Source organism: Ceratotherium simum, chromosome 2, assembly GCF_057802395.1.
Source record: "Ceratotherium simum simum isolate JZ-2026a chromosome 2, ASM5780239v1, whole genome shotgun sequence".
Classification (NCBI taxonomy): Eukaryota; Metazoa; Chordata; class Mammalia; order Perissodactyla; family Rhinocerotidae; genus Ceratotherium; species Ceratotherium simum.
Window position 1 is genome coordinate 41,192,275 of NC_141901.1, and position 18,291 is coordinate 41,210,565.

General features: G+C 36.8%; 1 protein-coding gene across 4 annotated transcripts in view; it reads left to right on the plus strand.

The window, feature by feature from the left end:
* The window catches only part of ASH1L (ASH1 like histone lysine methyltransferase), a 228,872-nt gene that overhangs the window by 55,245 nt on the left and 155,336 nt on the right, over positions 1-18,291 (plus strand). For all 4 annotated transcript variants that reach the window (XM_087441962.1, XM_087441966.1, XM_087441959.1 and 1 more), the window contains one exon: positions 12,647-17,207. In XM_087441962.1, coding sequence (XP_087298088.1) covers positions 12,647-17,207 — 4,561 coding nt within the window. The remainder of the gene's footprint in view (positions 1-12,646; positions 17,208-18,291) is intronic.

The following is an 18,291-nucleotide window of genomic DNA, read 5'->3' on the forward strand; positions in this document are numbered from 1 at the left end:
TGAGCAAAAATTCAGATTCTTCTGAATATGGGCAAGGTTCACTTTGTGAACTTTTAAGTATATATACAAGGAAGACTACACGCAGTCCCTTTGTATTTGTTGAATTAATTATAGATATATTAATATTGTTTAATTGTACCACTAGTCAAGAATAAACATTTATAATTTTTAGTGGTACAGACTTATCTTTTACAATAAACTGTCCATGTAGTTCTATGATGACTTCATTTTAGTCTCAAGGTTAAAAATCAGTCTTTGGAACTAGTAAATCTTTGAATGTCAAAGCAGAGTCTTTTGCCTGTGTTAGCAAAAAGGTTTAAGCATATTTCAGTTTAATTTGGCTAGATACAGAATGGATTTGCTTTATGTTTTATGGAAACAAGTTTGTAAGTATTCACTTATCTTTACAGAGTGTTGTGATAGCTCCGTGCTTGTTTTCTTTTCTTTCTTTTTTTTTTTTGAGGAAGATTGGCCCTGAGCTAACATTTGTTGCCAATCTTCTTCTGCTTTTTTCCTTTTCTTTCTCCCCAAAGCCCCAGTAAATAGTTCTATGTCATAGTTGTACATCCTTCTATTTGCTCTGTGTGGGACAACGCCTTAGCATGGCTTGATGAGCCGTGAGTAGGTCTGCGCCCAGGATTTGAACTGGCGAACTCTGGGCCACTGAAGCGGAACGCACGAACTTAACCGCTACGCCACTGGGCCAGCCCCGTGCTTGTTTTCTTAAGGCTTTCGTGTCGTTAACAACTGATAGCCAAGGCTGGCAATCTCTGACTTCAATTATACTTTCCTGAATTAAAGAATATGAACTTAAAAAATTTTCTTATCCTCATATGTAGGCATAATGCTGCAAAATGCTAAATAAAACATCAGCATAGGGCTGGCCCTGTGGCTTAGCGGTTAAGTGCACGCGCTTTGCTGCTAGCGGCCCGGGTTCAGATCCCGGGCACGCACTGCTTCTCCGGCCATGCTGAGGCCGCGTCCCACATACAGCAACTAGAAGGATGTGCAGCTATGACATACAACTATCTACTGGGTCTTTGGGGGGAAGAAATAAATAAATAAAATCTTTAAAAAAAAACAAAACAAACAAAAAAAACACATCAGCATACAATTTAAGCAGCACATTAAAAGAACTAGGCATTATAAAGGGACAACACAAGTGATCCATTCATGATGAAACTGTTCTGTATCTTGACTGTGAGCTATATACTGTTATGAATTGTGTTTTCCCCCCAGGAATCCAAGGGAGTACGATACTAGGAAATCTGATACTATAATTAGTTATACGAATAGCTAAAAAAGGAAATAAATTGGTATTTCCTTAATGTGTAAAATATAAATATCTACAAATATATAACGTATGTAAAATATAGATGAGTGTATGTGTGTGCATATATTTGTATACATATATGTGTAATGCTTAGTGAGGGGACGTCAGGGCATTCTCATGAGAATGTAGATGAAGAAGATGATGCCCTTTGTCGTCACTGTTATTTAATAATGTTACTGAGATACTAGTTAATAAAATTAGGATAGAATAGAAAAAGTAATTAAGATTACTGTTATTTGCAAATGATGCTGTATACCTTGAAATCCCAAGAGAATCAGTCAAAAAACTTTTGAGAATTCAGTGAGGTGATTGACTAATAGCATAATAAATGAGAAATCAGTAATCTTCATATGTATACAAATAACCAGAAGATAAAATGGAAGAAGAGATTTCCATTATAAAAGAGATGAAATATCTGGGAATAAACTTTACTACCAGGACTTAATATCTATATGAGGAAAGCTTCAAAACACTACTGAGACTTGAGCAAATGGAAAAGCTTAAAATGTTTTTGAATAAGAAAGCATCATGAAGATGTCACTTCTACCAAAACTTATCTGAAAATTTTTTTATTAAGGTAAAATATATATCAAATTTACATTTTTAATCATTTTTACATGTACTGTGAAATTGTCACCACCATCCATCTCCAGAACATTTCCTTTTGTTTTTTGTGAGGAAGATCAGCCCTGAGCTAACCTGGCCAATCCTCCTCTTTTTGCTGAGGAAAACCGGCCCTGAGCTGACGTCTATTGCCGATCTACCTGCTTTTTTCCCCTTTTTCTCCCCAAGTAGATAGTTGTATGTCGTAGTTTGCACATCCTTCTAGTTGTTGTTATGTGGGACGCCGCCTCAGCATGGCCAGACAAGTGGTGTGTTGGTGTGCGTCCGGGATCCGAACCGGGGCTGCCAGTAGTGGAGTGCGTACTCACTTAACCGCTAAGCCTCGGGGCCGGCCCCTTCAGAACGCTTTCAATCTTCTCCAGCTGAAATTCTGTACCCAGTAAACAGTGACTCCTTCCCCACAGCCCCTGGTAACCACCATTCTACTTTCTGTCTCTATGAGTTTGACTGTTCTAGGTACCTCACATAAGTGGAATCATATAATATTTGTCCTTTTGTGACTGGCTTATTTCATTTAGCATAATGTCCTCGAGGTTCATCCATGTTGTAGCATGTGTCAAAATTTTCTTTCTTTTTAAGGCTGAATAATACTCCATTGTGTGTATATACCACATTTTGCTTACCATTCATCTGCTTCCACCTTTTGACTATTTTTGAAAATGCTGTTGTGAACTTCAGTGTACAAATATCTCTTCAAGTCCCTCCTTTCACTTCTTTGGGGTATTTGCAGATTTAACAATCAAAGTATAAATAATATATATTTTTTGGCACTAGGTAAGTTGCTTGTAAGGGTTATATGGAAAGTTAGCAAGAGTAGCCAATATATTTCTGTAAAGAACAATAATATATGGGAATCAGACTTATTAGATAATAAAACAAAGTTAAAATGATTAGAACCTTGTGATAGTGGTGCATAGCTAAACAGAAAATCCATGATCCAGAATAGGGTATCTAGCAATAGACCCAAGTATATATGAGAATGTAGTATGTGAGAAGTGTAGCATTTCACATCAGAGGATGAATGATAAAATGATTCAATAAATTCCATTAGAACTGGGTGGCTTTCTAGAAGATTTTATACATATACATACACACATATATTTTAAACTTCAGGAGCGTATGGCTTTTCATCCTTTTTCACTGCTGTATTTCCTTTGAGAATGAAAAGATGCCATTGTTTTCCACATTAAAAAAAACCCTACTTTGATTCCACTTTATCTTCTAGCTCTGACCCCCATTTCTCTGTTTCCCTTCTGTTCTGTCAGCAGCAATTGGCAGTCGTCACTCTTGGAAATATGTTCTTCACTTCAGTTCCAAGGTACCAGACACTCACTCACTCTGTGTCTTTTATTTTCCTTGTTACCTTCTGGCTCTTCAGTCTTTGCTGATCCTTCTTCATCTTCCTGATCTTTTAATGTTGCAATGCCTTGGCAATAGTTTTTAGTCCTTTACTCTTTTGATTATATTTACCGTCACCTGGTTATTTCAACCAGTCTCGAGGCTTTAAGTATCTGTGTGCTGTTGTCTTCCATATTTGAAAATTCCTGCTCAGACTTATCTATTTGGTTGTTTAGAAGACATTTCAGTCTTTTTTTTTTTAATGTATTTTTTAAGTTAAAAAAATTTTTTTATTATTATTATTTTTTTTCCCCAAAGCCTCAGTAGATAGTTGTACGTCATGGTTGCACATCCTTCTAGTTGCTGTATGTGGCATACGGCCTCAGCATGGCCGGAGAAGCGGCGCATCGGTGCGCGCCCGGCATCCAAACCCGGGCCGCCAGTAGCAGAGCGCGCGCACTTAACCGCTAAGCCACGGGGCCAGCCTGGCATTTCTGTCTTAACATGTCCAAAACTGAACTGCTGATATCCTTTCACTCGTCTTCCAACCAGTCTTTGTTGTCTTCTCATTACTTCCACTGTTTTTACCCTAGTCCAGGTCACTATCATCTTTTGTCAAGATAACTACTATAGCTTGCTAACAAGACTCCATGCTATTGCCTTTGAATTTTTATAGCTTTATGGAGAGAGCAGCTAGAAGGAGGGAATATTTCAAGATATAAGTGAAATCATGTCACTCGTTTGCTCAAAACCTTTTATTGCTTCTTCATTTCATTCATTGTAATAGCTCAAGCCTGTATAATGGCCTGAAGGCCCCCTATGATCTAGCGCTCTCTGATCACGTATTGTGTTACTTTCCCAGTCAGTTGTTCAAGTCCTGCCTCACTAGCATTCTTGATGTTCCTGATAATAACTTTCTGACTTCAAGTCTTGGCTCAAACGTTACCTCGTTGGTGGGTCTTACCCCACTCACTTTACTCAATTTTGCAAACTCTCCTAGCACTTGCAGTTGCCTTCTGTTTTTCCTGTAACAGTTACCGTCTTCTAAGAAATAATATTTCTAAAATTTATTATGTTTTTCTTTATTGTCTTTCTCCCCCAGTAAAATAGAAGCTCTGTAGGAGCGTGGATTTTTGTCTTTATTGGTCTTTGATACATCTGTAACAATGTATAGGCACCCAATAAATATTTGTTGAATAAAGATTTATGCCACATACCTCTTCTGTATAAAATGCTTCCAACGGCTTCCTCTCTCTTGGATTAAAAAAAGTGTGTCCCGCTACTTCCTGCCCAATTACTCTTCCCTTGATTACTGCAGCAAATCTGAATTCCTTGAGTGTAACAGACAAGCTCCTGCCTCAGGGCCTTTGCTCTTGCTATTTTCTCTTTTTGATATTGTTCTTTTCTCAGGTAGCTACATATATCCATCCTTCACCTCCTTTGGGTTTCTGTACATATATAATCTTCTCAATCAGGACTTTCCTGACAACCTATTTTAGTATTGTAAATCCTTTCCAACCCTAGTTTTTCCTCTTTTCCTTCCATGCTCTGATTTTCTCCATAGGACATTTCACCATCTAATATACTGAATATTTTACTTATCTTTTGATAGCCTCTACCCCTCTCTTTCATTAGAATGAAATCTCTATGGTGAAAGAGATTTTTTTCCACTGCTGTTATTCTTTTTTTTTTTTTTTTTTTGTGAGGAAGATCAGCCCTGAGCTAACATCCATGCCAATCCCCCTCTTTTTGCTGAGGAAGACCGGCCCTGAGCTAACATCTATTGCCAATCCTCCTCCTTTTTTTCCCCCCAGAGCCCCAGTAGATAGTTGTATGTCGTAGTTGCACATCCTTCTAGTTGTTGTATGTGGGACACTGCCCTAGCATAGCCAGACAAGCAGTGCGTCGGTGCATGCCCGAGATCTGAACCATGGCCGCCAGTAGCGGAGCGCACGCACTTAACCTCTAAGCCGCAGGGCCGGCCCCTCACTGCTGTTATTCTTGGTAAGAGTAGGTGTTTAAAAACTATTTGCTGAAAAAGTGAATTCCTGATGAAGCAAGAATTCAAGATTATAAAGTAAATAAAATCATTAGTGTTCTTAAAACCATCAGTTTAGAGTTAGAGAATATAACAAAATTTATTTACAAAAGTAACAGGATTTATGAAATATTTAGAAATAAACTTGACAGCATTTAGGATCTATATGAATAAAGTTAAAAATAGCCAGTAACACCAAAAAGCTTGACTAAATAGATAAGTTTACTTTGTTATTGTGGAGCTAAAGTTAATGTTGAGATATCTTTTTTTCCTATATTAATATACAAAGTTAAAGCCATTCGGAGTTTTTTTTAAAACTTCAGATGGATCTCAAGGTCATCTGGAAGTATACATATGTAGAAATCATCAAGGAGCCTTATGAAAATGTTCTAAAATTAGTGGTTATGGTTGCACAACTCTGTGAATATATTAAAAACCATTGAATTCATGCTCTAAAAGGGAGTTTTATGGTATGTGAATTATATCCCAATAATGTTGTTATAAATAAAATAATCAAGGAATTTCTATAGGAATACAAGAAGGAAAAAAATAGTTATTTCAAGTATTAAAACATATAAAGTTAGGGGCCGGCCTGGTGGCGCGAGCAGTGAAGTGTGCATGCTCCACCGCGGCAGCCTGGGGTTCGCAAGTTTGGATCCCAGGCGCGCACTGACGCACTGCTTGGCAAGCCATACTGTGGTGGCGTCTCATATAAAGTGGAGGAAGATGGGCACGGATGTTAGCCCAGGGCCAGTCTTCCTCAGCAAAAAAAAAAAAGGAGGATTGGCAGATGTTAGCACAGGGCTGATCTTCCTCACACAAAAATATATATATAAAGTTATATTATCAATATATTGTATTAGTGGCTGAGGAATAAACATAAAGATGAATGAAGCAAAATGGAGAGCTTAGAGAAAGACCCAAATATGAATAGAAATATATGATAAATATGCTTCAGATCAGTGAACATGAAATGAGTAATGCAAAAACTCTTATAATAGTGGACAAATCTTTTCAGGTAGAAGCTGCTTCTCTACCCACGGATTATATTTTACAAATTCAAGATACATAAATAATTTAAAGTAAAACAAAATGAAACGATAAAAACATTCCTTGCAAATGTGGTGACAGTTATCATTTTTAGGAGGACATGATCTTTCCAAGTATGCTATGAAAACAGAACTATAAAGCTAAAGAGACTGTTTTATCTAATATAATAGTTAAGAGCTTTGGCTATGAAATCAGACTAGGTTTAAATCATACCTCATTCATTTACTGGTTAAGTGGCTTTGCGCAAATAATCTAATATCTAAACTGTTCTTTTTTTAAAAATATCTATTTAATGAGGATAATTATAGTAACTGCGTCATATGGTTGTTGTGAGGATTAAATGATAGCGTATGTGAGGTGCTTAGTATAGTTTTTCATAGGTATTTGAAAATATAAAAGATTTTCACTTCTTTTTTTTTTTTTTGTGAGGAAGATCGGCCCTGAGCTAACATCTCCCAATCCTATTTTTTTTGCTGAGGAAGACTGGCCATGAGCTAACATCCATGCCCATTTTCCTCCACTTTATATGGGACACTGCCACAACATGGCTTGCCAAGCGGTGCGTCGGTGCGCGCCTGGGATCTGAACCTGCGAACTCCGGGCCGCCACGGCAGAGCGCGCGCACCCAACTGCTTGTGCCACCAGGGTGGCCCCCGATTTCCACTTCTTTTTAAGAAAAATAACAGGAAGTGGAAAGACAGCTAATGGATTGGGGGAAGTATGTGCAACATGAGAGAGAAAAAGAACTTTTTTTGTGTGTGTGTGTGAGGAGATCAGCCCTGTGCTAACATCTGCCAATCTTCCTCTTTTTTTTTTTTTTTTTTTGCTGAGGAAGACTGGCCCTGGGCTAACATCCGTGCCCATCTTCCTCCACTTTATATGAGACGCCGCCACAGCATGGCTTTCCAAGCAGTGCGTTGGTGCGCGCCCGGGATCCGAACCGGCGAACCCTGGGCCGCTGCAGCGGAGAGCGCGCACTTAACTGCTTGCGCCACCAGGCCGGCCCCCAAAAAGAACTATTATTTCTAAAATATTGAGGGCTCGTCTAAATCAGAAATGATAAACTCCACAATTAGAAAAATAATATGGACCAAGACCTTGAACAGCTATTTTACTGCTGAAGAAATACACTTGCCCAGCAAAATTATGTGACAATTCAAAATAAAGGTGGTAAGTGAAATGTAAATAGAAATGCAAAAAAAGTATATCTATAGGTTGTGAAATCTTACACACTGACAATGGGAATAAAAAGTCTTTTCTTCACATCTAGAACATTGACATCTCACCAAAAAAACTCACATAGCTTAATATGAAAACATTACAAGCCATACGAGAACACAAACCAACAGTAGAGAAAGAGTCAGTAGATGAACGTAGACTTTACAACCAAAGAACTGGAAATATTGAAACCATCTGAAAGATTTAAATGTTTAAAATGGGCAAAAAGATAACCATTTGACAAAAACAGGACAATAACAAGTGGATTTGAAAATGAACTAAATAGTAATTAATCCTAGAAATAATAGCATTTGAAATGAAAACTCAGTGAGTTTACTGGAACAGTAAACAGGAGATAGTAAATTTTCTGAATATAGCTATGTAACCAAATCCCCAAATTGTCAAGGTTTGGGAACATCAAGATTAACATGAATACTGTTAGTCTGATGTTTAATTTCTAAATTATCAGAATCACGGTTGTCAGATGTTATTGTTATTTCTGCCATAAGAATAGTTGCCTAACAATGTAGAATATCGCAAGTCATAGTATTATCTTGGGTTATAGAAGTGTAGTGTTTATACAGTCTGGATTTTTATTATAAACTTTTTTCCGTAAAAAAAATCTTTCTTGGTGCACAGCTGTTCAACATGTGTAACTGCTTATTGTATATACCCTTTGATGTGTCAATTCTACCTTTAGAAATTTATCTGAAGGAAATAATTGGACAAGTAGGCAAAGATTTATGTAATTGGCTTTTCATCATTATGTTATTTATAGTAAGAAATAACCGGAAACTATTTAAAAAGCAGCCAATAGGAGGTTGATTCTATGAATTGTGGATTATTATGAAACCATTGAATTGATAGTCTAACTCTTGATTTACTTGCATAGAAAGGTGTCTTCTTTGTATTATTTAATTTTAGTCGGCCACGAAACAGCAAGCATTTTTGGCCCCATTTTTGTAAAGGAATGTACATATGTATATTTCTGAGTGGTTGATGAAATATCTGAAGTGTAAAAATATTTATCCACGTATGATAGTATACTTTGTCTTTGTCTTTTTATTTTTTTAATGAACATACTTTTATATTTGGAATAAAGCTTATCTTCATGTTGAAAAAAATTATATGCCTAATAGGATGTTTTGATACAGTATTTTTTCATTGGCTAATATATAATATGCTCTCTTAAAAATGATACCTCTTACTACTAGTTGTCATTTTAAAGGGTTCTTAGAGATGTAAGAGAATAATATCACCAGTACCAAATGTAGTTTTCAACATCTTACTAATATTCACTCAGTTTATCTCATGTCAGCATTTGGAAGAAAAGATCTTTGAAACCGAAACCAAATATCTGTGTATGTCCTTTTTTTTTTCTTTAATCACAGACCATTTACTGTGGGATACTAACTCTGTTTTAGGCTGATTTTAATTAATCTGAGATATTTATTTCTGACAAAAGTGAAAAACCAGATTTGAGTAGTCCGTCAGCAGGTTAAGGGAGCTAGATGTGTTTCTATTTTTCTTTTAGACAGAATTTTTAAAACAACTTTTTATTGAAGTATAACATACATATAAATAAACAGCTCAGTGAATTTTCGCAAACTCAACCACTCCATGTAACCAGCATTCAGTTTAAGAAATAGAACATCACCAGCACCCATTAAGACCTCCCTCTGTTCCTTTCCCATTACTACCCCACACAAGGGGTGACCATTTTCCTGACTTTTAATATCATAATTAGTTATGCCTATTTGTGAACTTAATATAAAGGAGTTATATAGCATACAGTTTGGTTCTGGCTCCTTTTACTCAGTATTGCTTGTGGGCTTTATCCATGTTATTGCACATAGTCATAATTTGTTCAGACAGATTTTTAAAGGTAAGTTTTAAAATTGGAATTTATAATTTTCAGGTATAAATTATTTTAAAATACTTAATAAATCCTTTTAATTTTTAAGTTTTAAAAAGTAACTGTAAAAGTACAAAATGGGAATATCGTTTCTTTAATAGGATGGGAAGAAAATGTAAAGATTTCTTTAATGACAAACTTAATTATCAGTTGTATATGAGACTGTCAAAAAGCCAGTTTCCTCTTGGGCACAACTGTGAGTGTCCAGTCCAAAAGAAGAGGTAGTTCCCTTAACTGTGAGTTGATCAAGTGTTGGTTGTATTGTGTTCCGCTTTCGCTGTCGTATGTGAAGAGGAATATTGACAAGTTGAAACATGTCCATCAGGAAATGACCAGAAAGAAGTGAAACTACTTGGGACAGAAGGTTGAATGTGTTGGCTGAGTTCAAATGTATGAAAAGCTTTTGGGAAGAAGAGGAATTAGACTGATTTTATGTGATTTGAGAAAGTGAGACTCAGACCAGTAAATGAAAATTGTGTGGAAAGGCAGATTTTACTTCACTTTTAGAAAGAACTTTTTTTTTTTTTAAGCAAACACATTTTATTATGGTAAATTTCAAATAAAAAAGTAGAGTGACTGGTACAAAGGGAAGAGACTAAATATAGATACCCATCGTCTTATACATTTCCTATCTAATACTTGGAAACAGTCCATTCTCCCAGGAGCCCTGATTCATTTTAATGGGAAGAAGTATTTAGAGACCACAGTCTTGAGTGTTAGAGGTGTTCATTGCTACTGAGTTTTTGTTTATTTTTAGGTATTTCATGGGATAGAGGGAGGGGGAAAAATATGAATGTATGTGTTAAAGACGTCATATATTTCTAATTACAACTTAAAATTACAGAGTCTTTACTTAACTTCTTTGATTTTATATTGTATCTCTTCTTCCAAAATTTTGGTTCCTAATGACATTCACATAGTGACTTATTTGATCTATATATCTACTGATCATCTACCTATCTAGGTTTAAAATAACTACACCAATATTACCACTAAGATCATACTTACTGGTTGCAATTTAAGATTTCTTTATGGGCAGTCTTTTTGCCTTTAGAACGTACAGTCTAAATACTGTGTTTTAAATTAATTAAAAACTATTTTTCATATAGTTATGTAATTAATTCGATAGATGTATTTCCATTGTTTTCAATATTTAGAGATTTCTTTATGATATAATTTTGTTTCTTAAATATGTAAAACCCTTAATTGCAAAGTCAGAACCATAAAGCAGATGCATAGAGATCTAACTTCTAGACCTGTTTCCTCCCTCATAGGTCCCTATTTTCATTAATCTTTGATCTGTTCCTCCATTTTTAATATCAGATATATATATATTCATATTCTTCCATCCCCATCTTCTTATACAAAAGGTAGCAGTGTTCTAATTCTTGCTTTTTTCATTTAACAGTATATCCTGAAGATCATTGCATAGCAGTATGTTGATATCGATTTTTTTTTATAGTTTGATAGTACTCCATTGTACAAACATACTTTGGTTTATTAGCCAGTCCCCTATAGATAATCATTTGGATTATTTTAGGGTTTTGCTGTTAAAATAGTGGTATGTTTTTATGTTTTATGGCTTTCTGCAGACGTTATATTTTTGCCAGTGTATCTCGGGATAGATCTCCTAAAAGTGAGATTCCTTGATAAAAGGTGTAGTTAAATGCATGTGGCATTTTTGTGGTTATTACCACTTTCCCTTCTGTATGGATCATATCATTTTACATATAGTACATTCTCATATATGCTTGAATTTGTTTGGAGCTTTTGTTTCCTGTTCCATTCGTTCTTTTATCTTTTCATGTGTCAGTCCTATACTGTTTTGTTTTTTTTTAATTTTATTTATTCTATTTTTCCCCCAAAGCCCCAGTAGATAGTTGTATGTCATAGCTGCACATCCTTCTAGTTGCTGTATGTGGGATGCAGCCTCAGCATGGCCGGAGAAGCAGTGCGTCGGTGCGCGCCCAGGATCCGAACCCAGGCTGCCAGCAGCAGAGCGCGTGCGCTTAACCGCTAAGCCATGGGGGCCAGCCCAGTCCTATACTGTTTTAATGAGTAGAGGCTTTAAAAAATAATTTAATGTTTGATATTAAAGGTTATCCCCTTGCTTTTATTCTTTTTAGATTTTACTAGCTATTCTTCTTGTCTGTTTTTTCCAATGAATGTTATAATTTTTTCTATTCAGAAAGAAGTTTTGTTAGCATTTTTATTGGGATTGCATTAAATTTATAAATTTGCTTAGGGAAAATTATCTTTATAGCTTCCTATCCACATACACAGTATATCTTTATATTTGTTCAAGTCTTTCATTTATGTTTTATAGTTAAGAACTCTGTCAATTATACTTAAATAAAAAAAAATCTATGCTGAAACATGAAGGAAAAAAAACTTTGTTATGCAAAAGTAAAACACACTGTTGTGTGAAGTAATGAATTCGTTTGCAAAGTATATAATGAGGATTCCTGCATTAGATAGCAGTTTACATTAATGACTTAAGTTACTTTCAACTCTTAAGATTTTATATAAAAACATTTAAAAAAATATGAATGTACTTTATTGTCTTTTCTCTTCCTCTCACAATAAGAGAGAACTTGACTGCTCATTCAAGACTATAATTGAGAATAAGTTAAAGGAGTGAAAGTAGGTCAGGGATTGTCCTGTATTGGTTTGAAATCATTGAAATCAATGAAGGATTAGTAGACAATGAACCATTATTTTAAAAGAGGACCATGGGATATTCTACCTAACAATATTTCGCTTTTCAAAAACACTACGTTCGTATGCTAATGTGCATTTAGTTGGTCTAAAGTAAGGTGAAAGTAGACTATTAATTTGCCTTTTTAAAACAATGTCAAAAAAGATCATAGGGATATTTCTAAATACCCAGTAATATATAGGTATATATGGTTGAAAGTCAACAAAGATAACATCTTGACAGCCTCTGATATAGCAGCGGAGGAACTAACATACTGTGACATTAGTGTAACATTGGTTTGGTTTTTTTAAAAAAGCACTATTGCCTATCCTATATCTGATATGTGATCAATTAGTTTGTTTGATTGTAATACTACACTGAAGTGGTATAAAATTTACTCTCTCTGAAACCATTTTCTTGTTCAAATTTTAGGACCCTTCAAAGTTGTACAAGAAAGCAGGTGATGTTGCAGCCATTGAATGCCAGTCTGAAGAAAGCAACCATCTTCATTCACAGGGAGAAAACAATCTTTTGTCTAAGAAGCTGTCTCCAGTACACTCAGAAATGACAGATTACATTAATGCAACATCATCTACTCTTGTTGGTAGCCGGGATCCTGATTTAAAGGACAGAGCATTACTTAATGGAGGAACGAGTGTAACAGAAAAGTTGGCACAGCTCATTGCAACTTGTCCTCCCTCCAAGTCTTCCAAGACAAAACCGAAGAAGTTAGGAACTGGCACTACTGCAGGATTGGTTAGCAAGGATTTGATCAGGAAAGCAAGTGTTGGCTCTGTAGCTGGAATAATACATAAGGACTTAATTAAAAAACCAGCTATCAGCACAGCAGTTGGATTGGTAACTAAAGATCCTGGGAAAAAGCCAGTGTTTAATGCAGCAGTAGGATTGGTCAGTAAGGACTCTGTGAAAAAACTAGGAACTGGCACTACAGCGGTATTCATTAATAAAGACTTAGGCAAAAAGCCAGGAACTATCACTACAGTAGGACTGCTGAGCAAGGATTCAGGAAAGAAGCTAGGAATTGGTATTGTTCCAGGTTTAGTGAATAAGGAATCTGGAAAGAAGTTAGGATTTGGCACTGTGGTTGGACTGGTTAATAAAGACTTGGGAAAGAAACTGAGTTCTACTGTTGGCCTAGTGGCCAAGGACTGTGCAAAGAAGATTGTAGCAAATTCAACAATGGGATTAGTTAATAAGGACATTGGAAAGAAACTAGTAAGTTGTCCTATGGCAGGACTGGTCAGTAAAGATGCCATAAACCTTAAAGCCGAAGCACTGCTCGCCACTCAGGAACCACTTAAGGCTTCTTGTAGTACAAACATCAGTAGTCATGAAAGTCAGGAACTTTCTGATTCCCTGAAAGACAGTGCCACCAGCAAAACTTTTGAGAAGAATGTCATACGGCAGAGTAAAGAAAGCATATTGGAAAAGTTCTCAGTTCGAAAAGAAATCATTACTTTGGAGAAAGAAATGTTCAATGAAGGAACATGCATTCAGCAAGACAGTTTCTCATCCGGTGAAAGGGGGTCTTATGAAACCTCAAAGCATGAAAAGCAACCTCCCGTATATTGCACTTCTCCGGACTTTCAAATGGGAGGTGCTTCTGATGCATCTGCAGCTAAATCCCCTTTTAGTGCAGTAGGAGAAAGCAATCTCCCTTCCCCATCACCTACTGTGTCTGTTAATCCTTTAACCAGAAGTTCCCCTGAAACTTCTTCACAGTTGGCTCCTAATCCGTTACTTTTAAGTCCTACCACAGAGCTAATGGAAGAAATTTCTGAATCTGTTGGAAAGAACCAGTTTACTTCTGAAAGTACCCACTTGAACATTGGTCATAGGTCCGTGGGTCATAGCATGAATATTGAATGTAAAGGGATTGATAAAGAGCTGAATGATTCAAAAACTACACATATAGATATTCCAAGAATAAGCTCTTCCCTGGGAAAAAAGCCAAGTTTGACTTCTGAATCCAGTATTCATACAATTACCCCTTCAGTTGTTAACTTCACTAGTTTGTTTAGTAATAAGCCCTTTCTAAAGCTTGGTGCAGTAACTGCATCCGACAAACACTGCCAAGTTGCTGAAAGCCTAAGCACTAGTTTGCAGTCCAAGCCATTAAAAAAAAGGAAAGGAAGAAAACCTCGGTGGACTAAAGTGGTGGCAAGAAGCACATGCCGGTCTCCAAAAGGGCTAGAATTAGAAAGATCAGAGCTTTTTAAAAATGTTTCATGTAGCTCACTATCAAATAGTAATTCTGAGCCAGCAAAGTTTATGAAAAACATTGGACCATCTTCATTTGTAGATCATGACTTCCTTAAACGCCGATTGCCAAAGTTGAGCAAATCCACAACTCCATCTCTTGCTCTCTTAACTGATAGTGAAAAACCATCTCATAAGTCTTTTGCTTCTCACAAACTATCCTCCAGTATGTGTGTCTCTAGTGACCTTTTGTCTGATATTTATAAACCCAAAAGAGGAAGACCTAAATCCAAGGAGATGCCTCAGTTGGAAGGTCCACCTAAAAGGACTTTAAAAATCCCCGCCTCTAAAGTTTTTTCTTTGCAGTCTAAGGAAGAACAAGAACCTCCAATTTTACAGCCAGAGATTGAAATTCCTTCCTTCAAGCAAAGTCTGTCTGTGTCTCCTTTTCCGAAAAAGAGAGGCAGACCTAAGAGGCAAATGAGGTCTCCAGTCAAGATGAAGCCACCTGTACTATCAGTGGCTCCATTTGTTGCCACCGAAAGTCCAAGCAAGCTAGAGTTGGAAAGTGACAACCATAGAAGTAGCAGTGATTTCTTTGAGAGTGAGGATCAACTTCAGGATCCAGATGATCTAGATGACAGTCATAGGCCAACTGTCTGTAGTATGAGTGACCTTGAGATGGAACCAGATAAAAAAATTACCAAGAGAAACAATGGACAATTAATGAAAACAATTATCCGCAAAATAAATAAAATGAAGACTTTAAAAAGAAAGAAACTGTTGAATCAGATTCTTTCAAGTTCTGTAGAATCAAGTAATAAAGGGAAAGTGCAATCCAAACTCCATAATACAGTGTCAAGTCTTGCTGCCACGTTTGGCTCTAAATTGGGCCAACAGATAAATGTCAGCAAGAAAGGAACCATTTACATAGGAAAAAGGAGGGGTCGAAAACCAAAAACTGTCTTAAATGGCATTCTTTCTGGTAGCCCTGCCAGCCTTGCCGTTCTTGAGCAAACAGCTCAGCAGGCAGCTGGGTCAGCATTAGGACAGATCCTTCCCCCTTTACTGCCTTCATCTGCTAGTAGTTCTGAGATTCTTCCGTCACCTATTTGCTCTCAGTCTTCTGGGACTAGTGGAGGTCAGAGCCCTGTAAGTAGTGATGCAGGCTTTGTTGAACCCAGTTCAGTGCCATATTTGCATTTACACTCCAGACAGGGCAGTATGATTCAGACTCTTGCAATGAAGAAGGCCTCAAAGGGGAGGAGGCGATTATCTCCTCCTACTTTGTTGCCAAATTCTCCTTCGCACTTGAGTGAACTCACATCTCTGAAAGAAGCTACTCCTTCTCCCATTAGTGAGTCTCATAGTGATGAGACCATTCCCAGTGATAGTGGAATAGGAACAGATAATAATAGCACATCAGACAGGGCAGAGAAATTTTGTGGGCCGAAAAAGAGGCGGCATTCTTTTGAGCATGTTTCTCTGATTCCCCCTGAAACCTCTACAATCCTCAGCAGTCTTAAAGAAAAACATAAACATAAATGTAAGCGCAGAAATCATGATTACCTCAGCTATGACAAGATCAAAAGGCAGAAACGAAAACGGAAAAAGAAATATCCACAACTCCGAAATAGACAGGATCCAGACTTTATTGCAGATCTGGAGGAATTAATAAGTCGTCTAAGTGAAATTCGAATTACCCATCGCAGTCATCATTTTATCCCCCGAGACCTTCTGCCAACTATTTTTCGAATCAACTTTAATAGCTTCTATACACATCCTTCTTTCCCCTTAGACCCTTTGCACTACATTCGAAAACCTGACTTAAAAAAGAAGAGAGGGAGACCCCCTAAGATGAGGGAGGCAATGGCTGAAATGCCTTTTATGCATAGCCTTAGTTTTCCTCTTTCTGGTACTGGATTCTATCCCTCTTACGGCATGCCTTACTCTCCCTCACCCCTTACAGCTGCTCCCATAGGATTAGGTTACTATGGAAGGTATCCTCCCACTCTTTATCCACCTCCTCCATCTCCTTCTTTCACCACTCCACTTCCACCTCCTTCCTATATGCATGCTGGTCATTTACTTCTCAATCCCACCAAATACCATAAGAAAAAGCATAAGCTACTTCGACAGGAGGCCTTTCTTACAACCAGCAGGACTCCTCTTCTTTCCATGAGTACCTATCCTAGTGTTCCTCCTGAGATGGCCTATGGTTGGATGGTCGAGCACAAACACAGGCACCGTCACAAGCACAGAGAACACCGTTCTGAGCAACCCCAGGTTTCTATGGACGCTGGCTCTTCCAGATCTGTCTTGGAGTCTTTGAAGCGCTATCGATTTGGAAAGGATACTGTTGGAGAGCGATATAAACATAAGGAAAAGCACCGGTGTCATATGTCCTGCCCTCATCTTTCTCCTTCAAAAAACTTAATAAACAGAGAAGAACAGTGGGTCCACCGAGAGCCTTCAGAATCCAGTCCATTGGCCTTGGGATTGCAGACACCTTTACAGATTGACTGTTCGGAAAGTTCTCCAAGTTTATCCCTTGGAGGATTCACTCCCAACTCTGATCCGGCCAGCAGTGATGAACATACAAACCTTTTCACAAGTGCAATAGGCAGCTGCAGAGTTTCACATCCTAACTCCAGTGGCCGGAAGAAATTAACTGACAGCCCTGGACTGTTTTCTGCACAGGACACTTCACTAAATCGGCCTCATAGAAAGGAACCACTGCCTTCCAGCGAAAGGGCAGTACAGACCTTGACAGGTAAGAGGGTTATTTTGTTGCCTGTTATTTGTGTTACAGAAGTAGATTATTTTGCCCACTGGTTGCCTGATACATATACCTGAACTTTTAATAGATCTACTGTTTTTTGTTTTTGTTTTTATAACAGTATTTTGAAGTATTATAAAAGTATTTGCTTTCTTCAAAGTTTTCATTTTCAATATATGTGTGAAGTAAGATAAGGCATGTCTTAGCATTAATTTTGAAATTTGAGAAGAGATATCATTATCAAAACGTAACACTCAACTTTTGGAAACCAGGAAAAATTATTTATCTTTCTTATGCAAAAAAGCCATTATACACAGTTTCTTTGAAGAGAAATGGCTCATACATACCTGTTAGTGGCTGTGCAGAATTTTTAATATATACTAATCCAGTAATTATAAATGCTTCTATGTTACAGGAAGAATGTGTTGTTAATCCTGTATGTCTCATAATAAAAATCTAAACATTCAAAATTATCAACTTGATAAAATTTAACTGACTATTCAGAAGGACTTCATTTTGCAAAGTACCTTCAGGTATCTTCATAAAAGCTGCTACAATTGGATATAAAATGACATGAAACAAATCCAGATAATGCATTTGTAATGTCTCGAAAGTGTATTTTAAGAATTGAAAAGAATATAGAAAACAAGAAAGAGGAAGCATTGCCCATTCATTTAGAAGATATCTCTAAGTCAGGAGTTCTTTATCAGAGATCTCAACTCTAAGGGTTTGTAAATTAACTCTAAGAAGTCCATAAAGCCTCTGATGTTGTAAGTAAAATTATGTGTATGTATGATAGTATATATTTTTCAGGAGAAAGTTCATACATTTCATCAGATTCTCTAAGTAAACTCTCTAAGCCTTAATATCCCTTCCTATAAAATGGGATTAGTAGGGTTATGAGAAGTCATTGAGTGTTTATCAAAGTGATTTGCTCATGGTAAGCATGCAGATATTAATTCGTATTATAATTCCTCAAAGAGATTAAAAACTTGTGCATTAGAGGACATGATAAACTCCTCAAAGACAAGAGTTTTTGTTCCTGGTTTAATTAATTCATGAACTTTTGAAAAATAAA